The sequence below is a fragment of the Toxorhynchites rutilus genome, chromosome 2 (assembly GCF_029784135.1).
Source record: "Toxorhynchites rutilus septentrionalis strain SRP chromosome 2, ASM2978413v1, whole genome shotgun sequence".
Classification (NCBI taxonomy): Eukaryota; Metazoa; Arthropoda; class Insecta; order Diptera; family Culicidae; genus Toxorhynchites; species Toxorhynchites rutilus.
Genome location: NC_073745.1, coordinates 3,428,954 through 3,448,546, shown reverse-complemented (window position 1 = coordinate 3,448,546; position 19,593 = coordinate 3,428,954). Strand labels below are relative to the sequence as shown.

The following is a 19,593-nucleotide window of genomic DNA, read 5'->3' as shown; positions in this document are numbered from 1 at the left end:
TAGAAAACATTCAATTAAATTCATTCACATGAATATATTTTGAAAATTCCCAAAGGAACTGGCAGATTATTTTCAGTAACGATTAGATATTTCCACATTTTCCTCGATACTGGAAGCCCACCAGTGGTTTATGCCAACTCGATAACCACCTGTTAATAGCACTTGATTGAAACATATTTGGTCACAGTGTTACATGGATAGAAAACATTCAATTAAACTCTTTCACATGAATATATTTTGAAAATTCCCAGAGGAACTGGCAGATTATTTTCAGTAACGATTATTTATTTCCACATTTTACTCGATACTGGAAGCCCACCAGTGGTTAATACCAACTCGATAACCACCTGTTAATAGCACTTGATTAAAACATATTTGGTCACAGTGATACATGGATAGAAAACATTCAATTAAACTCTTTCACATGAATATATTTTGAAAATTCCCAAAGGAACTGGCAGATTATTTTCCAGCAATGATTAGATCTTTCCGGAACTTTCTCGATGCTGAATGGCATCCTAACGGAAAGATTTCTGCGCGTGTATGTGTCGATCCTTCGCCGTCCACCTCCTCCAGCACGTTAGGCAACGATGTTGTCTTGTCGATGTCCTCACGAAAAATTAATGTGTCTCACCACCAGAATATCGCTTAAGTATGTTTTTTGTGTGTGATTGAATCGAGAGAAGGTGTGGTTTACAATGGCAATTTGGAAGGCAAACTAGAGGGGAATGAACTCTCTGAGCTCGGAACTTTCGGCGACTGAGCAATAATCGATTGCGGGCGCATACAATATTGGATACGGAAATATCCTACTGATTTTTTTTTTTTTTTTTTCCAAAATATATATTTTTATAAAGGCTCATATGGCGTTAGCCTCACGGGGCCGGGAGTTCAATACTTTGACAATTTTTCTTATTATCTATGTTAGTAATATGTAACCGATTACTCGCGGTTGGCTCGAGGTTAGTATTACAAGTGTTTTCGTAATTGGGATGTTGCTGTCTCCAATGCTCTGTACGTGTGCCCGACACGGGATACTTCCTATTGGGATGCAGCTGACCATTAATCAGCAACGCCCCCCTAGTCTGTACCTCATATCTTACACGGGGCCCGACACGGGATACTTCCTATTGGGATGCAGCTGACCATTAATCAGCAACGCCCCCCTAGTCTGTACCTCATATCTAGCGTGGTGCGTCTTTCTCGACTCGAGGAATCCAGGATAGAATGGTCACTAGCCGGCGCAATCATCAGTTCGTGTAGAGTTGTCATGAGCGGTAAAACCTTTGGCTTTTGTTGAATGATCAGTGGACTGCACAACCTTTGGCCCGTGTATCTGTAAAGAGTGTGTGTATGTATTGCCGCGACTAAGTAAAAGTTTATCGATCGGATAGGAGGGATATGAAACGGGGACACAACGAAGGAAACATCATTAAACGTTGACATCGGCGTTTCTGAGGAACAGGTATAGATGAAGCAGAAGATCCGGTTCACGGCTACCTAAGATATCCCGGACGGGGATCTCCGATTGTCTGCCTTGTGCTCTCAGTGCTCTAGAGAGCTGAGAGCGAGCAGCATGGAACCGGATACACGACCAGACAACATGCTCGATGTCGTGGTAGCCATCGCCACAATCACAAAGATTGTTTGCTGCGAGCCCAATGCGATAGAGATGCGCGTTTAGGTTGTAGTGATTGGACATAAGCCGAGATATCATCCTACTGATGGGGAAGAATAATCTTCTGAAGCTATCCTGTTAATTGCGATTGATTGAAAAACCACAAAACCAAATGTATTTGGTCACAGTGTTACATGGATAGAAAACATTCAATTAAACTCTTTCACATGAATATATTTTGAAAATTCCCAAAGGAACTGGCAGATTATTTTCAGTAACGATTAGATATTTCCACATTTTCCTCGATACTGGAAGCCCACCAGTGGTTAATGCCAACTCGATAACCACTTGTTAATAGCACTTGATTGAAACATATTTGGTCACAGTGTTACATGGATAGAAAACATTCAATTAAACTCTTTCACATGAATATATTTTGAAAATTCCCAAAGGAACTGGCAGATTATTTTCAGTAACGATTAGATATTTCCACATTTTCCTCGATACTGGAAGCCCACCAGTGGTCAATGCCAACTCGATAACCACCTGTTAATAGCACTTGATTGAAACATATTTGGTCACAGTGTTACATGGATAGAAAACATTCAATTAAATTCATTCACATGAATATATTTTGAAAATTCCCAAAGGAACTGGCAGATTATTTTCAGTAATGATTAGATATTTCCACATTTTCCTCGATACTGGAAGCCCACCAGTGGTTAATGCCAACTCGATAACCACCTGTTAATAGCACTTGATTGAAACATATTTGGTCACAGTGTAACATGGATAGAAAACATTCAATTAAACTCTTTCACATGAATATATTTTGAAAATTCCCAGAGGAACTGGCAGATTATTTTCAGTAACGATTAGATATTTCCACATTTTCTTCGATACTGGAAGCCCACCAGTGGTTAATGCCAACTCGATAACCACCTGTTAATAGCCGCGCGTGTATGTGTGTGTAGCGATGTCTTCCCAGGGAACCGTTTGTGGCATCACTCTCCTCCTGATAGATTTCCTTCTGGCCTAGGGTGCACAAACAGGCTCTTGGTGACACCCTTCATCCGCGCTTTCATGATAAATAAAGAGCTTCACCGCAACAGCGACAACATGCTCCAATCGCTGTTCAATTAGAACTGAGTGGATTTCCGAGCGCCGCTCGCTTATATACCGATTGGTGATTTCAATAGCCTGTTTTGAAAGCAATTTTAAGACTATTGAAACAAGTTTTTGGATCAAAAAGTAACAAGTATATAACGCGTAGACATTTTATCTTTCGAATGAAGTGTTTATCATACCATTTCGTTCAGTTGTTTAGGAGCTATTAACGCTCAAAATCTCGGTCTCCGGCGTAACGCTTTCGTTTTCGAAACTTTGATTTTACACCCCGGTATAGAAATGAAAGACGTAGTCCTACGTCAAAATATCCTGTCACTAGGCCAGTGAAAGTGCATAGGTCTTTTTTTGTTAGGCTGAGAAGTCTTTCAGTTACTTTTTTACTTGGTGATATAAATGATTTAGCCTGTCGACTACTGTACTATGTGCCCAGATGCCATCAATCTTTGATTTTTCCCAGTTCTTTAATTCCATTTTGAGGGTACATTCAGGGGCCCCACAAAATGGTTCTGGTCCTAGGAATGGTTTCGATGATCCACATCTAGCTAACAAATCTGCTTTTTCATTACCTTCAACTCCACAGTGCCCTGGAACCCAGAATAGGTTCACTGCACTTTTTTTAGCTACCTCTTGAAGAAGTTGAATACACTCCCAAACTAATTTAGAAGTACAGGTAACTGACTTCAATGCTTTCAATGCAGCTTGACTGTCAGAAAAAATGCATATGTTTGCATGTCTATAATTGCGCCTTAGACAAATTGTTGCACATTCAATAATTGCCTGCACTTCTGCCTGAAATACAGTTGGCCACTTGCCCATTGAAATTGATATGTTCACTCCAGGGCCGGTTATTCTAGCCCCGGCTCTTTCGTTTAATCTGGAACCATCAGTGTAGAAAATTATAGATCCTGGGTGAATATCAGGTCCCCCTGACTCCCATTCAGTGCGGCTTGGCTCAGTCACATTGAATAGTCGTTCAAAGTTGTATTGCCTGTTCATCCAGTCCTCCTGAGTTAGTATCGGATTAAGTTTGAATTCCTTTAGAATACTTAAATGACCCCTAAGGTCTCCATCAAAGAACTGTTTTGTTCTTTTCAACCTTAGTGCGTTTTTTTCCGCCTCCAATTGAACAAATAGATATGAGGGAAGTAGATTTAACATTGCATCTAGTGCTTTAGATGGCGTACTACGAATTGCTCCTGTGATGGAAATTGTAGCTAACCTTTGTAATTTTCCTAGCTTTTCCTGAGCATGCTTGGATTTTGTTTTTGGCCACCAAACTAATGACGCATATGTTATTCTAGGTCTCACTATAGCAGTGTAGATCCAGTAGATCATTTTAGGTCTAAGTCCCCATTTGTTACCGAATGTTCTTTTACTAATCCATAATGCATTTGTAGCCTTATGTATTATTTCATCTAAATGCGAATTCCAATTGAGCTTGCTATCAAGTGTTACTCCTAAATATTTCACTTTTGGAGAAAACACTATTTTAGTTCCCAGCAAAGGCAAATCTGGTATTTTCATTTTCCTTCTACGTGTAAAAGGAACAACAGTAGTTTTATGAGGATTTATAGATAAACCCTCATCATTACACCATGCTATAGTTAAGTTTAGAGCATATTGCAATCTGTCTCTGATTACATGCTCATATTTCCCACGAACTACAATTACAATATCATCTGCAAAGCCTATGATTTCAAATCCTATCCTTTCAAGGAATGCCAGTAGGTTATCTACTACCAATGACCATAACAGAGGTGAAAGGACCCCTCCTTGTGGGCATCCTTTCACAGTTCTTATTGTAACTGTGGCCCCTCCCTGATTACACGTTATTTCTCTTTTTTGTAGCATTTGAAATATCCATTCTACAACAGTTTCATCGAAATTACGCTGTATCATAGCATTTCTCATTGAATTGTGGGATGCATTGTCAAACGCTCCTTCAATATCTAAGAACGCGGCTAGTAGCAACTCTTTGACTTCAAGTGTTTTTTCAATTTTCGTTACTAGTGTATGAAGTGCTGTTACTGTTGATTTTCCTGGCTGGTATGCAAATTGAAGTTTACTGAGTGGTGTCGATTTCAAGTATTGCGATTTGATATAGTCATCAATTAGTTTCTCCATTAATTTCAGCATAAATGACGAAAGACTAATAGGCCTAAACGATTTTGGACTTTTTTTATCTTTTTTATTAGCTTTGGGAATAAAAACAACCCGAATTTGTCGCCAATTCTTTGGTATATAGTTCAATCGTAAGCTAGCTTTGAACATTTCTGTTAAGCAGGGCACTACAGTTCCTCCACTTTTCTGGATCATCACAGGACGGATCTCATCGCTTCCCGGTGATTTAAAAGGATCAAATGAATTTATTGCCCATTCGACTCTTGCATGAGTGAAAATACAACTCGCTAGATCTTGCTTTTCTGCACTGATCATTTTATGCCCAGGTTTACTGGTATTATCATTGAAATCTTCAGACGGTAAAGTGTGATTCTGTTGCAAATCAGTATGTGGATCTATGGAAGTCGTCCTATCACTCAAGACCGGTAGCGATCCTGGAAAATGAACTTGCATCATTAAACTCAAGGTCTCCGATGCATTAGAAGTGAACTTTCCGTCCTCTTTTTTGAGAGTTCCTAAACCATTAGAATGATCTTTTGCCAAAACTTTTTGTAATCTTGCAACGACTGGAGTACTTTCAATGTTTTCACAGGTGGGCCTCCAATTTTTACGTTTAGATCTTCTGATCTCTTTATTATAGGCAGTGAGTGCTTTCCTATATTCATCCCATTGCGAAGTACGCTTTGCTCGGTTAAACATTTTTCGAGCGTTTTTTCTTAAATTTTCCAGCCTAGTATTCCACCATGGTACATCTCTGTCTGTTGATCGTACCTTGACTGGGCAGCTCTTATTGTAAGCTTGAATTATTTTTGTTGTAACATAAATAGAGGTTTTTTCGAGTTCCTCACTAGTTTTAATACTTTTTTCTGGGAAGCTACCCCCCACCGATAGATAGGAATAGTAAAGTTCCCAGTTTGATTTTCTGGGATCCCTGAAAGTTTCTCTAATAATGTTATTCACTTTATAGTCAAACATTATGTGTTTGTGATCGGACAGCGATATTTCTTCAGAAACATGCCAATTAAATATGTTTTCAGAGAGAGTATTACTGCAAAATGTCAAATCCAAAACTTCCTGCCTTATGGAGTTCATAAAAGTACAGTTGGTACCTTCATTACAAATATTTATATTATTGGTTGTCAAATATTGTAATAAACACTCACCTCTTGTGTTAATGTCTGTACTGTTCCATATCGTATGATGTGCGTTTGAATCGCACCCGATGATGAATGCTTTATTTTGAGATCTACAAAAAGATACAAATGCTTGGACTCCAGGGGGAGGCACTTCGTCTACGTCTCCTGGAAAATATGCAGACGCCACGCAGATTTCTGTTCTTCCACGAGTAGTAGGAATTTCACAAACAACCGCTACAATATCTCGTTGTATAAATTCTGTAATAGGTAACATTTTAACGTACCCGTTCACAAGGATAGCAGATCTTGGGGACTGCTGTGTTTCATCATATATCAACTTACACGATTTAGTTTCAATACCCAATATTTTTCCGTTATTTGTCCATGGCTCCTGGATAAAAGCAATATCTAGTTTGCTTTGTATAAATCTCTGGCAAAGTACAGCGCTTGCACCCTTTGCATGATGGAGATTTATTTGGATGAACTTTATATTGTCGTGACTATTGAATGTGATGATCATGTATTTGATCATTGGGTACTTCTTTCTGTTCCCCAGAAAAATCATTGCAGTCATTGATCATCCGATTTTTGGCTTCCGAATTGTTCTTCGAGATAGTCCGTCCAGTACTTTTGACCCTGATCTGCCCTGGGACATGTGATGTAGTGTCTGTTAGGTAGCTTGATACGCTCCATCCGAGCGCCCCCCGTGTAGCATAAAACTCTCAGTTGTACTCTCATTTTAGTTTGCTACACGGGGCCTTAGCTGACTATTTAAGTCGGATCAGCTGGTCACTACTCTCTCTTAGACAATAAAACGCCAGATCAGTCGGTCAATAGTTTATCTCATTTCGAGCAATAAAACAATAGATTCTATTTCTTATCGCGAGTTTTACTAGAAATTTATATATTTTTCAACGGTAAAATATACGGAAAACATACGTGCTACAAAGGTGTTCAAAGTGCGTAGGATAGGGTCCGAACATTGGTGCCGTGACCAGGATTGGTCTGGTCGACGCGGGACGCATTACTTTGGATACCATTGTTCATCGCTATTTCAGCGCCAAGGCGCCATCGTTCACCGATTGCTTCGCTTGAGAAAGGTGAAAAGGACAATCACCAAATTGCTGCTAGTTCTATTGTTTGCTGTTTGCTGGACGATCACAATACGTTTGATCGATTGACCATCCATTGGGCGACGGATTCGATCGAGGATCTGGAACTGGGCTTTAGGACCTAAGTGGTGGTTCTACGAACCCGTAATAGTTACCGGAGGCGCGTATGTACATACGATTGCATACAAGGCATGTTTAGCCAAGCTCAAACGGTGAGTACTTGGCTGAAGTAGTCGTTATTCGACGGATAATTCTGCGACCATTTTCTTCCACTCCATCTTCATTGCTTTGTATGGAGAATTTGCGCCATCCTGTACGACCATTGCTGACGACTGTGACGACGCCGCCGAAAATCGAGGCATTGTACTAGAAGGAATAATATCCTGGAGGATCTGAAGTTTTGCTGTAGGAAGTTTTATTCAATCATACAAGGCCTATTCAATTAGGCTCACAGGTGAACCTCTATCCAATTTATTCATTAGTTGGTTTTGTGGTGCTGTGCTTCGTATATTTCTCACAGTTTTCACACGACGACGGCTAGTACGAGATGACGAAAAAGCTGAAGCAGAAGCTGCATGTACGCGACAACATAGTCGACTTTCTCGTTCGTACGGATCGTTTCCTGAAACACTATGATCCGGCCAACCACGCTCTCCAGGTGCAAGCACGGATCGACAAACTCGACGAAAAATGGGAAGAATTCGAGGAAGTACAGACGCAAATAGAGGAGCTGGAGGAGCTTGAGGAGGAGAGGGCGGATCAGCACACGAAGACCCGGGCCGAGTTCGAGGAGTTGTACTTCAAGGTAAGGGCAGGGTTGATATCGAAGTTGCCACCTACCACTCCACTTTCTCCCTCCACATCTGCCGGTGCCACTAGTCGTATGGGGACATGTGCGAGTATTCAATTGCCGAAAATAAACTTGCCAGAATTTAACGGGGAATTTGAGAAATGGTTACCGTTTTTTGACACCTTTAAATCGCTGATCCATGGGAATCCGGATCTGAGCGCTATACAACGTTTTCATTATTTGCGAGCGTCTTTAAAGGGTGAAGCGCTAAAAGTTGTAGATGCATTCCCGATGAGCGAAGCGAGTTACGGGGCTGCTTGGTCCGCGTTAACTAAGCGCTATTCAAATGTATACTTGCAGAAGAAGCGCCACGTCAACGCTCTGCTACAGTATCCGAAATTGAAAAGGATGAATGCAAGTGGGATTCATGATGTCATTGATTGTTTTGACCGACATCTAAAAATCTTGGATCAATTGGGGGAAGTAACTACGGGCTGGGGGGCGATGCTGACACAGCTGTTAATATCGAAGCTGGACGTTGTCTCGCAAAAGGATTGGGAAGAATTTGCTGTGAAAAAGGAAGAACCTGCGTACTTGCACGTGATGGAATTTTTGGAGGGACAAACACGAATCCTTGATGCGATAGCAGTCGACCAGCACTCCGAAAGTAAACATGATCCATTTTCTTCTACTCCCCTACCGTTTAAGAAACCAGTGTCGAAACTGTCGGTCCATTCAATGTCGGAAAAATCTTCGCCGAAATGTGTGTCCTGTGGCGGGTCACATTACATTAGTAACTGTCCGGCTTTTGTACTAATGACACTGGATAAGCGGTTCCAAGTCGTAAACTCGAAGAAGCTGTGCAGCAATTGTCTTCGTCGCGACCACTACAGTCGAGATTGTAGCTCTAATTTCCGCTGTCGAACGTGCAGTAAGAAGCACCATACTCTGCTTCATCCTGGGTTATCAGCATCTGGTTCTGGTTCTGCGGCTGATGCTCAGGATCCTAAAGGGTCTCAATTAGTTGGCTCTGGTGCTCCTATGACCACAGCACACACGACGGAAATCCCTCAACAGTCTATTCAGAGTTCGGTGGCTACAATTTATGCAGCTAACGTCGCAGCGGAATCACGAGAGGTGCACGTATTTCTGTCGACGGTTCTCGTATCGGTGAAAGATTGCAACGGACGGTTGCATACTGCGAGAGCGCTTCTAGACAGCGGGTCTCAAGCGAATCTCATTTCTGAGAGATTGTGTCACATCTTGAAGTTACACAGAAAGGAAGTAAGCATACCAATATCTGGTGTGGGCAGTGCGAGGGTACAAATCAATAATTCTGTTTCTACTACGATCGGTTCACGTATTATGGACTATTCGATACCAATGAAGCTTTTGGTTATCAAAAAGGTTACGGAAGATCAACCGTCGACAACGATTCCGATTGGTAGTTGGAATCTTCCTTCAGATATGACTTTGGCGGATCCAGGTTTTCATAAGCGAGCTCCGATTGATCTTCTTCTGGGTCTAGAGTATTTCTATGAATTCTTGTTACTCAATACTGGTCGGGTGCAAATTCAGCGCGTGGGAGAAGGACTTCCACTTTTTGTCAACACCGTTTTTGGGTGGATTGCAGCGGGCAAGGCGGATTTGGGAAGCATGAACCCAGTCCCTTGCTGCCACGCGGTGGTCCATAATACCACTATGGAGGAAAAAATTGAGCGATTTTGGACAATCGAAGAACTGCAAGATGTGCCGAAGCTGACGCAAGAAGAACTTGACTGTGAAGAACACTTTCGAACCACTTTCTCTCGTGATGCAACGGGACGATACGTGGTGCGTCTGCCGAAGCGGATGGGGTTCGAGCAGATGATCGGTGAATCGAAAGAAACAGCGTTGCGGAGACTTATGCAGCTCGAACGGCGGTTCAACAAAGACCCTGAGTTGCGTAGGCGGTACAACGAAGAGATACGCGCCTATCTAGATCAGAAGCACATGAAGCTTGTTCCAGAACAAGAGCTGAAACGCGATAAACGGATCGCTTTCTACCTCCCTCATCATCCTGTCTTCAAGGAATTGAGCTCCACCACGAAGATTCGGCCCGTATTTGATGGCTCATCCAAGACGTCATCCAACTACTCGCTAAACGATGGGCTAATGACAGGTCCGGTAATCCAGGACACCCTCTTTAATCTGCTACTTCGCTTCCGCAAATATTTTGTGGCTCTCGTTGCTGACATCGAAAAGATGTACCTTCAGGTAATGGTACATCCAGACGATACTGCTTTGTTACGTATTCTGTATAGATTCTCGCCCTCGGAACCAATTGCAACATACGAGATGTCTAGAGTCACTTTTGGTTTGGCTCCATCATCGTTCCTTGCTACGCGATGTTTGCAGCAACTAGCACTCGACGATGGTGATCAACACCCAAGAGCAAAAGCGGCGCTCGTTAACGATTTTTATGTCGACGATTTTATCGGAGGAGCGAACTCCGAAGAAGAGGCTATTTTGCTACGGCATGAATTGGAGCAGTTGCTGTCAAAGGGTGGCTTCAGACTGCGAAAATGGGTGTCAAATTTGGAAACTGTGTTGACAGGACTACCTCTTGGTGAACTGGGAACATCATCTACGCTAAATTTTGATCAGGAGCGCGTGAAAACGCTAGGAGTAAACTGGCAACCAGGGCCAGATTTACTTAGCATCGACGTATCAGGTTTCGCTGTAAGCGGACAGTGGACTAGACGCAAGGTTTATTCTGTCATCGCACAATTGTTCGATCCCACCGGTATCACAGCACCCGTAATTACATGGGCTAAGATTCGGATGCAGTTACTATGGGTTGCCACTCAAGGATGGGATGATTCATTGTCACCAGACTTGGAGGAACAATGGGCAGATTTTTATCAGCAGCTCCCGTTACTTTCCAACATCAAGGTGGACCGATATGCGTTTACCGATCATCCGGCATTGACACAGTTTCACGTATTTTCGGATGCGTCCGAAGCTGCCTACGGCGCGTGCATCTACGCTCGTTCTATCAGTCGGTTTGGGCGGATCAAAGTAGAGTTGTTGGCAGCGAAATCTCGCCCAGCAAGCCTTAAGAAAATCACACTAGCAAGGTTAGAGCTATGCGGTGCCCTCGTTGCGGCTAGACTTTACCGTATGACTGTTCACGCCCTGAAAATGGAGGAAATTGAGGCTTGGTTCTGGTCTGATTCAACCATCGTTCTTTCGTGGCTGAAGCTGCCACCTTACGTGTGGCCTACAATCGTCGCAAACCGGGTCTCACACATCCAAGAGCTTACGAAGGGACACCGATGGAACCACGTAAAGGGGACGGAGAATCCTGCTGATCTGGTGTCGCGAGGTGTTATGCCAAAGGATCTAGCAGATTTGTCGCATTGGTTCCATGGTCCGCCGTGGTTGTCACTATTCGACCAACATTGGAACACCAGAGAACATTTGAAATACGAGAAGCCATCGGAGGAATCATTGCAGATGAAGAAAAGCGTCCTCGTGGTAGCAGACTCCTCCCAACCTCATCCTTTTCTGGGTCACTTTTCGTGTTATTGGAAGCTATTGCGGATTACAGCCTATTGTATGAGATTCATCCGGAATTGTAAACGTCACAGCTCGTCCCCCACCATCCCAATTCTCAGCGTCAACGATCTTAAAGAAGCCAAGTACGCACTGGTACGGTGTGTTCAGCTGGAGTCATTCTCTGTGGAAATCAAGACACTCGCAAACCATCGTATTATTCCAGCTCACTCGTCGTTAAAACTGCTCAACCCTTTCCTGGATCAGCAGGGTATACTTCGTGTAGGTGGCCGGCTCAAACTTGCTGGAGAATCGTACTCTGTTCGGCATCCCATGATTATCCCCGGCAATCATTCTTTCTCGCGACAGATGGCAGTCGCTTACCACGTAATGGCACTTCATTCTGGTCCCCGCATGACACTCGCTTCCGAAGCAACCCTGTTCCTATATCTCAACCTCCTGGTCAACTTCCTAAGCCACGTACAACTCCCACTCGTGCATTCGCTTTTACCGGTGTAGACTACTGTGGTCCAGTCTACTTGAAGCCCGTGCACCGTCGCGCTGCTGCTCAAAAGGCTTACATCGCCGTTTTTGTGTGCTTCAGCACGAAAGCGGTCCATCTCGAGCTGGTAGGCGATCTCACAACGGCCGCCTTTCTGGCTGCCCTGCGTCGCTTCGTGTCCCGTAGAGGCCTACCCGCCGAGATTCACTCGGACAATGGTCTCAACTTCCAGGGTGCCAGTAACCATCTTCGAGAGCTGTACGACTTACTGCATGATCCGACGGTGGCAGCTAAAATCACTAGCCAAACCTCCCAGCGAGGCATTATTTGGAAATTTATCCCGCCACGAGCACCCAATTTCGGCGGGCTTTGGGAGGCAGCAGTGAAGTCTGCGAAGCTGTCGCTCATCCGAGTTCTGGGCAAACGACAACTTTCCTTCGAGGACATGACGACGATCCTCACTCAGGTCGAGGCGGTAATGAATGCTCGACCACTCACTCCGCTGTCGGAAGATCCCGACGAATTGGACGTGCTCACTCCTGGGCATTTCCTGACAGGAACCTCCCTATTAGCATTACCTGATCCGGATTACACTGATGTTGCAACGAACCGGCTACAACACTACCAGCAATTGCAGCAACTAGTACAGCAGCATTGGAAGCGGTGGAGGCGAGAATACATCTCGCAACTTCACAACCAGAATCAGCGATTTCCTCAAGCGACAAAGCTAAAGATCGGACAAATGGTTGTGCTCAAGGAGGACAACAACGCGGCTATCGAGTGGCCTCTAGCTCGTATCATCGAAGTCTACCCTGGCCCCGACGATGTAGTCAGAGTAGTGAAACTACGAACACCGAGTGGAGCCGTCTACAAACGTCAGGCTTCACGTGTTTGTCTATTACCATTCGAGAAGATAGTTGCCAACCCACTACTCACTAGTGCAACTCCGGAGCACTAGGAGCACTGAATTCAAAATAATAATGAATTCATGATTGTAATATGTTTAAGTCAAATGAATTCGTAATTGATTTTTTATAAATTCCTTAACAGAATTTAGGTGGCCGGCATGTTAGGTAGCTTGATACGCTCCATCCGAGCGCCCCCCGTGTAGCATAAAACTCTCAGTTGTACTCTCATTTTAGTTTGCTACACGGGGCCTTAGCTGACTATTTAAGTCGGATCAGCTGGTCACTACTCTCTCTTAGACAATAAAACGCCAGATCAGTCGGTCAATAGTTTATCTCATTTCGAGCAATAAAACAATAGATTCTATTTCTTATCGCGAGTTTTACTAGAAATTTATATATTTTTCAACGGTAAAATATACGGAAAACATACGTGCTACAAAGGTGTTCAAAGTGCGTAGGATAGGGTCCGAACAGTGTCATTTCCATCCACCTCACCGTCTCCAGTTGTAGCACAGGTTCTTGCAATACTGTTAGCCTCATCAGTGTTATATTGAGTCTTTCCAGCACGCTGGACACCGCTTGGTCCTGGAATATAATGGACAGTGGTGTTCTCACCCACTTCGTGTTCTCCAGTTTCGCAGGTCTTTTTTACACTGGTGGCCTCTAAATTTCGATCAACCTCCATTTTTTCCAGTTCATTTCTTTTAGGGATTTTTTTCCTAATAGGAGCATTCCCAAATTTATAGTCTAGGACAAAATCGCTTTTTTTCAGTGACTGCATCGATATCCGATCGACACTAAAAACAAGTTCTACATGGCGCTTGTTGATTATTTTCCTCATAAATATTCGCCAGCTATCAACAACTAAATTTGCATTCTGAGCCTCTAGAAGAGCAAGAATTTCTTCATTGCTGTCTTCTGCGCTCATCGGAAAAAAGCCAACTAACGTCTCCGGTTGAGGGATTTGATCTTCATCAACTGCAATAAGCTCTGCCCCACCCATGGAACTATTCTAGAGATCACACCTTTGATCCAGTCATATGTTTCCTGGTTTTTACAAATCAAAATCAAATATCCTGACCTAAACAAGCAATTCCCAAACTTTGGCTTCACCTTTTCTTTTCGCTGTTCTACTACTTTGTTGAGAACTGCTTTTTGCGTTGCAAGAAGCTGCTGCATTGTTAACTCTGAGTTAGGGTAGTTCTTTGGAAGTATGCCTACCTTAACACTGTTGATCACATCCCTATACGATGGCTTGTCCTTACCCTCTGTTCTTTGGGGCTGTTCAGGGGATTTTGCTCTAGTCGGATTCAAGCGATGTTGGACTGATCCCCCATCAAGAGACAGTTTAGATCCCGGGACACGACCCTGTTTTTTAGGGCGCGGATTATCGCCGCTGCTATCACTATTATGATAGCGCTTGGTTGGGTTCGAGTTTGGTGTCACCAAAGGTAGCATAGCCAACCGCCGTGCCTCATCAGGAGTGATCCCGCTTTCAATAAAGCGTTTGAATCGCTTCTTCCCAGCCCCACTTAGAGGTTTTATTGACTCACTCTTCAGTTTAGTGCCTTTTTGGTCCTGCCTGAGTAGAGTAGTCGCAACCTCCAATGGTGGTTTCGAGATTATAGTGATTTGTAAATTGTTATCATCAGAGTCACTTACAGTTTTATCAGCATCATCTCCTTTCTTCTCCTTTTGAGGCGTATTCAGGATGGACGACGAGCAGGAAAGTATATCGTCATCCGATATACTCTGCATATTTCCCTCTTCTATATCCATAATTTTGTTGTATTCAACCTGTTCACAAAATAGCCAAATCTATTAAATCACTTTAGCAGGAAACCAATAGCAATGACAAGCCGAGCAGTTGTTTACTATTATCTGCACACACACATACACCGTTGATATGTGCGAGATATGATAGTAGTACCAAAAGGCCTTTTGCGATTTATCGAGCAGATCCACTAACAATGGGCATAGAGCAAACGGTAGATGGTACCAGCCCCACCTCCCCCGTCTCTTGCTCTATTGTGTCACAACTTTTCGTGCAGTATCACTACAGCTTATGATCGTAAATTTAATCAATCACTCAACTGATCTACACCTGCTTGCACAATTCCCGTGACCTGTAGCACTTTTTCTTCCTTTCCGAATATCACGCGCGAATAGTATATTTCAATTGACACGGTTATGAACTACCATATCTTCTATAATATTCAAATACGGTATCCTTCTAACTACTTCACTTCGGCTTGGTAACATGAAGCCTTCTTTTAAATTATCTTCAATTGGTATTGAAATTTGTACATTAGCTATATTAAAGGTAAGTAGCCAATGTTCGTAATCTATTAAGCACTTATAATTTATTAAAAAATCTCGTCCTAGTATACCGTCTGCTTGTATTGGTAAGTCTGCGGTAACTAGATGAAAATCATGATTTAAAGTTAATGTATTATTAAAACACATAGCTTTATTTGTTATTCCTAAAGTTTCTACGCTATTTTCCGTAATTCCGGTTAATTTTATTTATATTATTTTTATTTAAATAATAATATTTAATTATTATTTATTTATTGATCCTGATCTTCTGCTTCATCTATACCTGTTCCTCAGAAACGCTGATGTCAACGTTTAATTATGTTTCCTTCGTTGTGTCCCCGTTTCATATCCCTCCTATCCAAACGATAAACTTTTACTTAGTCGCGGCAATACATACACACACTCTTTACAGATACACGGGCCAAAGGTTGTGCAGTCCACTGATGATTCAACAAGAGCCAAAGGTTGTACCGCTCATGACAACTCTACACGAGCTGATGATTGCGCCGGCTAGTGACCATTCTATCCTGGATTCCTCGAGAAGACGCACCACGCTAGATATGGGGTACAGACTAGGGGGGCGTTGCTGATTAATGGTCAGCTGCATCCCAATAGGAAGTATCCCGTGTCGGGCACACGTACAGAGCATCGAAGACTGCAACATACCAATTATGAGAACACTTGTAATACTAACCTCGAGCCAACCGCGAGTAATCGGTTACATATTACTAACATAGTTGTAAGCAAACATTGTCGGAATATTGAACTCCCGGCCCCGTTAGGCTGACGCCATATGAGCCTTAATAAAAATATATATTTTGGAGAAAAAAAAAAAAAACATTTGGCATCAAAATTTTTTTTTCGAAAATCCCGATTTCCTTTACTCCCCCCTGGGGTGATTTTTCGATTTTCAAAAAACTTAAACTTTGCCCGCTTTACGCCACTCTCCCTTAAGTCCGATTGAACTGAAATTTGGCATAGGGTGTTTTTTCAAGGGGGTGAACAGTTTGTATAGGGTAAAAAAAAATTTTAGGGTCGATTTTTCCCATACATTCATTGGCACCCTAGTGTACAGTGTACTTGTAAGAACTTTGTATAAAACAAAAATCAAATTAAATAAATATATTTTTATGTAAAAAAAAGGCAAATGACATGGTATTAATTTTTGCCAACTAGCTAATCTGCCGTTCTACGTATAGTTGTCCCATGTTCCAAAATCAGCAACTGAGAAAAACGCAATCAAAGTTTTCTAACACATTTGTCTAGCAGAAGCTTCAAGCATTTCAGTTTAGCAATGCATCGGGTTTTTTATAAGCACTAAGCTATTGTTTAATGGAATGTGAAGAGATTCCCTCAATTGAAGCAATCTAGGTGGATTAGGGGCTCAAAATGCATGGTGGGACATTTATGCGTAGAATATCAACATGGGACAGTTGAACTTGATTTTGTTTTTTTTTTAATACTGGGAACAAATAATAAGTTTTTTGTGTTTTTCAAAAAGATTATGCATAAAAATATTTTTTTATGGAGCAAAAGTGAAAATTGTAAAAAAGTAACATTTGAGAACTATGCGTAAAACGACAGTGTCAAAGCATAAAAAAGTAAACATAACTGGCACCGTGGTGTAGTATATAGTAATGTAGTATCCCTAGTATCAGTACTGGAACATTTTTCCTACATCTTGTTCTCCTATTGAACGACGATAAAGTTGACGTTAAGGAGATTGCATTGAAATACTTCGAATCCGGTCATACGTTCATGGCGGCTGACAGTTTTCATGCTGCTGTTGAAACTGCCGAATAGTGGATTTCGAAGATTTCAAAAAGGCTGTTGGAGGGGCCAAGAAGCGCGTCAATGTGATGGACATGCAGAGCATACATGGTTTTAAAACTGAATTTGCCGTTACTCAATAAATTAAATCCGCGGCCATAGATTGAGAATATTAGACGGGTCAGAATTGCTAAAGGTCGGTATGATATCGGCTATTCTGATGTTGTTGACAGCAAGCAACTGAATTATTGTGTTTTGCTATCTAAGAAACAGCAAAAGATGCTTGCAGCTGGTCACTTTTCCTTAGATGGCAGCATGAAGTGGCAAAAAGCTCCGAGAGGAATTCAAAAGCAACTGAAGAAATTGTTATTGGCAGCAATACTTCTGCTTATATACTTATATACTTCTTCATTTACAAAGCGTTTTATTTACCATGTGATAGAGCTTGAAATGATAGATCTCCTAAAAATAAAAATATTAAAAAAAACTATACCAAAATATTTCAATGTTTATTATGCTGCCTTCACATTCAATTTACACATTACACTTCCATTAGATTATACCAATGGGGGCTAAACCACGTAATAAACCACGTAAGTTCATTTTCAGTCAATTCAGTCCTTATCTTCTTCTCTCTTGATGCATACTTTTCTGGATTTTGTTAATAATCGTACACTTTGACCAAATCTCCTCTTTTCCTGAAAGTGTACGTGGTTTATGGATGACCCTTTTCTTTCAAAAGCACTCCTAGCAGTTTATATTATTATATGAATAATGCACATAACATTCCTGTACTTGAATCGATTCATTTATTATTGATCTACAAAAAATACATAGTGGGACAGTTATGCCTAGAATATCAACATGGGACAATTGAACTTGATGTTGTTTTTTTAAATACTGGGAACAAACAATAAGTTTTTTTTGTGTTTTTCCGAAAGATTATGCATAAAAACATCGTTTTATGAAGAAAAGTGAAAATTGTCAAAAAGTAACATGGGACAACTATGCGTAGAACGGCAGTAATTTACTGCCAGATTTTTCTACGATACTTTTTCTCCAATTGTCGATGTCGGTCCTAGGATCGGCATAAAACCTAATAATATTACCTCCCAATACTCGCATAATCATAGTGATTAAATAAAAATAAAGAGAACCAACATTATTTGGTTCGTGACATAACACGAACAAAACATCATTCGAAACGAACGAAAATTACTCACCTTGACATTGGAAGCCTTGTTTTCCGAATCCCCTGATAATGGCGATGGCGATGACGACGGTGAGGATAAATGGAAAGAAGAGAGAGAGAGAGAAAGCAAGAAACATTTATATTAAACATTTTTGTCTTCGTTAATATTTTTTAGCTGTTTTATGATGAATAATTCGATCCACGGCGACAGCTTACGTCTCGCAAGAATCTTCGCCTACTACGATGCCAATCGCAGGAATCCACTCCATCCATGCCTCCCCCCGCTGCTTGGAGCAAGACAGATAAAATTATGAACGATGAGCCACTTCTTGAGATTAAAAACTTACGCCAAATTTCAAACGACTCCGTCGGGAGCAGAAATCCAATTGTGAGATTTGTATTGAGGATTAGAACACAACGTTTAGGGCAATGAAAAATTAACAACCGAAAAATAGACTTTTTCCACCTCCACCTTTCCCAGCGCATGGGACTGATGATGCCATACCCGAAGCAACGAGACGAGACCCCACGGTTCGGAACAACGTATTTAGTGGAAACGTTGAGTCATTTGAGTGACATTTTGTCGTAACGTTAGGCAGAAGGAAGACGGTAGCGCGTGAAGGGCACTAATAGAGAAAAGAATTTCTGTAATGTGCTCCGGTGGCAGCTGGGGGTGAAATGATAGCCCGTCCCGAGTGTGTAGATTTTCAGGAACGAAGGGGGAAACCGAACAAACGAGAAGCATTAAATGGTGATTATGGTTTGTGGAACCGTTTTTTTTTTCTCTGACGTGTGTTCGGGTGACGTGACGAGAGTCCTGTGGCACATGTGTTTTGCCAAAGATGATACCAGCCATAAAAATAAGTTTAAATTCAGCACCACATCCCTGCGTCTCGAACGACTGACAGCATACGTGTTTTACCTATCATTCATATTCTTTGGCCATCGTCAACAGCAGCCATAAAACATTATTCTCGGTGTTGACGGAAACGGTCCGTGCCACAGCCCGACACAGAGTGGCCTATTTTCCGTACATGTATTTATTCAGCACCGTCTCGCTTTTAATACCAACATGAATTTTCATTTAGTCTCAGCCGTGTAGTTAAAACTTCTGCTGCCAAGTATCGCTCCCCCACCCACTCCTCCACTGTTGCGCATCGTCGTTTCGGTGTCAATTTTCTCCTCTATTGAGCAGCAGTTTTGAAAAGCTCATGATCCCGCCCAAATTGGTCGTTTGTTTATGTTGGGTCGTTCAGTTCCTGATTCGTCGCTTTCTTGGAATCGTAAGGAACGCTATCGAATCGATAGTGAGCGCTTTTTGTAAGCTGAGAAGGCTAATATCAAACGAACTTTTGCGCTTCTAGAGCAGCTTCGAGACCTCCTCCCACGGGCCTGCTCTTACCATCCTCCCCCCCACCCCCTTCGAATGCAGACGTAGTTATTACTTTGGAAAACACATA

The 19,593-nt window shown here is 42.1% G+C and overlaps 1 protein-coding gene across 6 annotated transcripts in view; it reads right to left on the bottom strand.

Moving 5' to 3' along the window:
* The window catches only part of LOC129764591 (protein kinase C, brain isozyme), a 323,054-nt gene that overhangs the window by 174,587 nt on the left and 128,874 nt on the right, over positions 1-19,593 (bottom strand). For all 6 annotated transcript variants that reach the window (XM_055763813.1, XM_055763811.1, XM_055763816.1 and 3 more), the window contains one exon: positions 18,165-18,196. In XM_055763813.1, the coding sequence (XP_055619788.1) occupies positions 18,165-18,196 (32 nt within the window). The remainder of the gene's footprint in view (positions 1-18,164; positions 18,197-19,593) is intronic.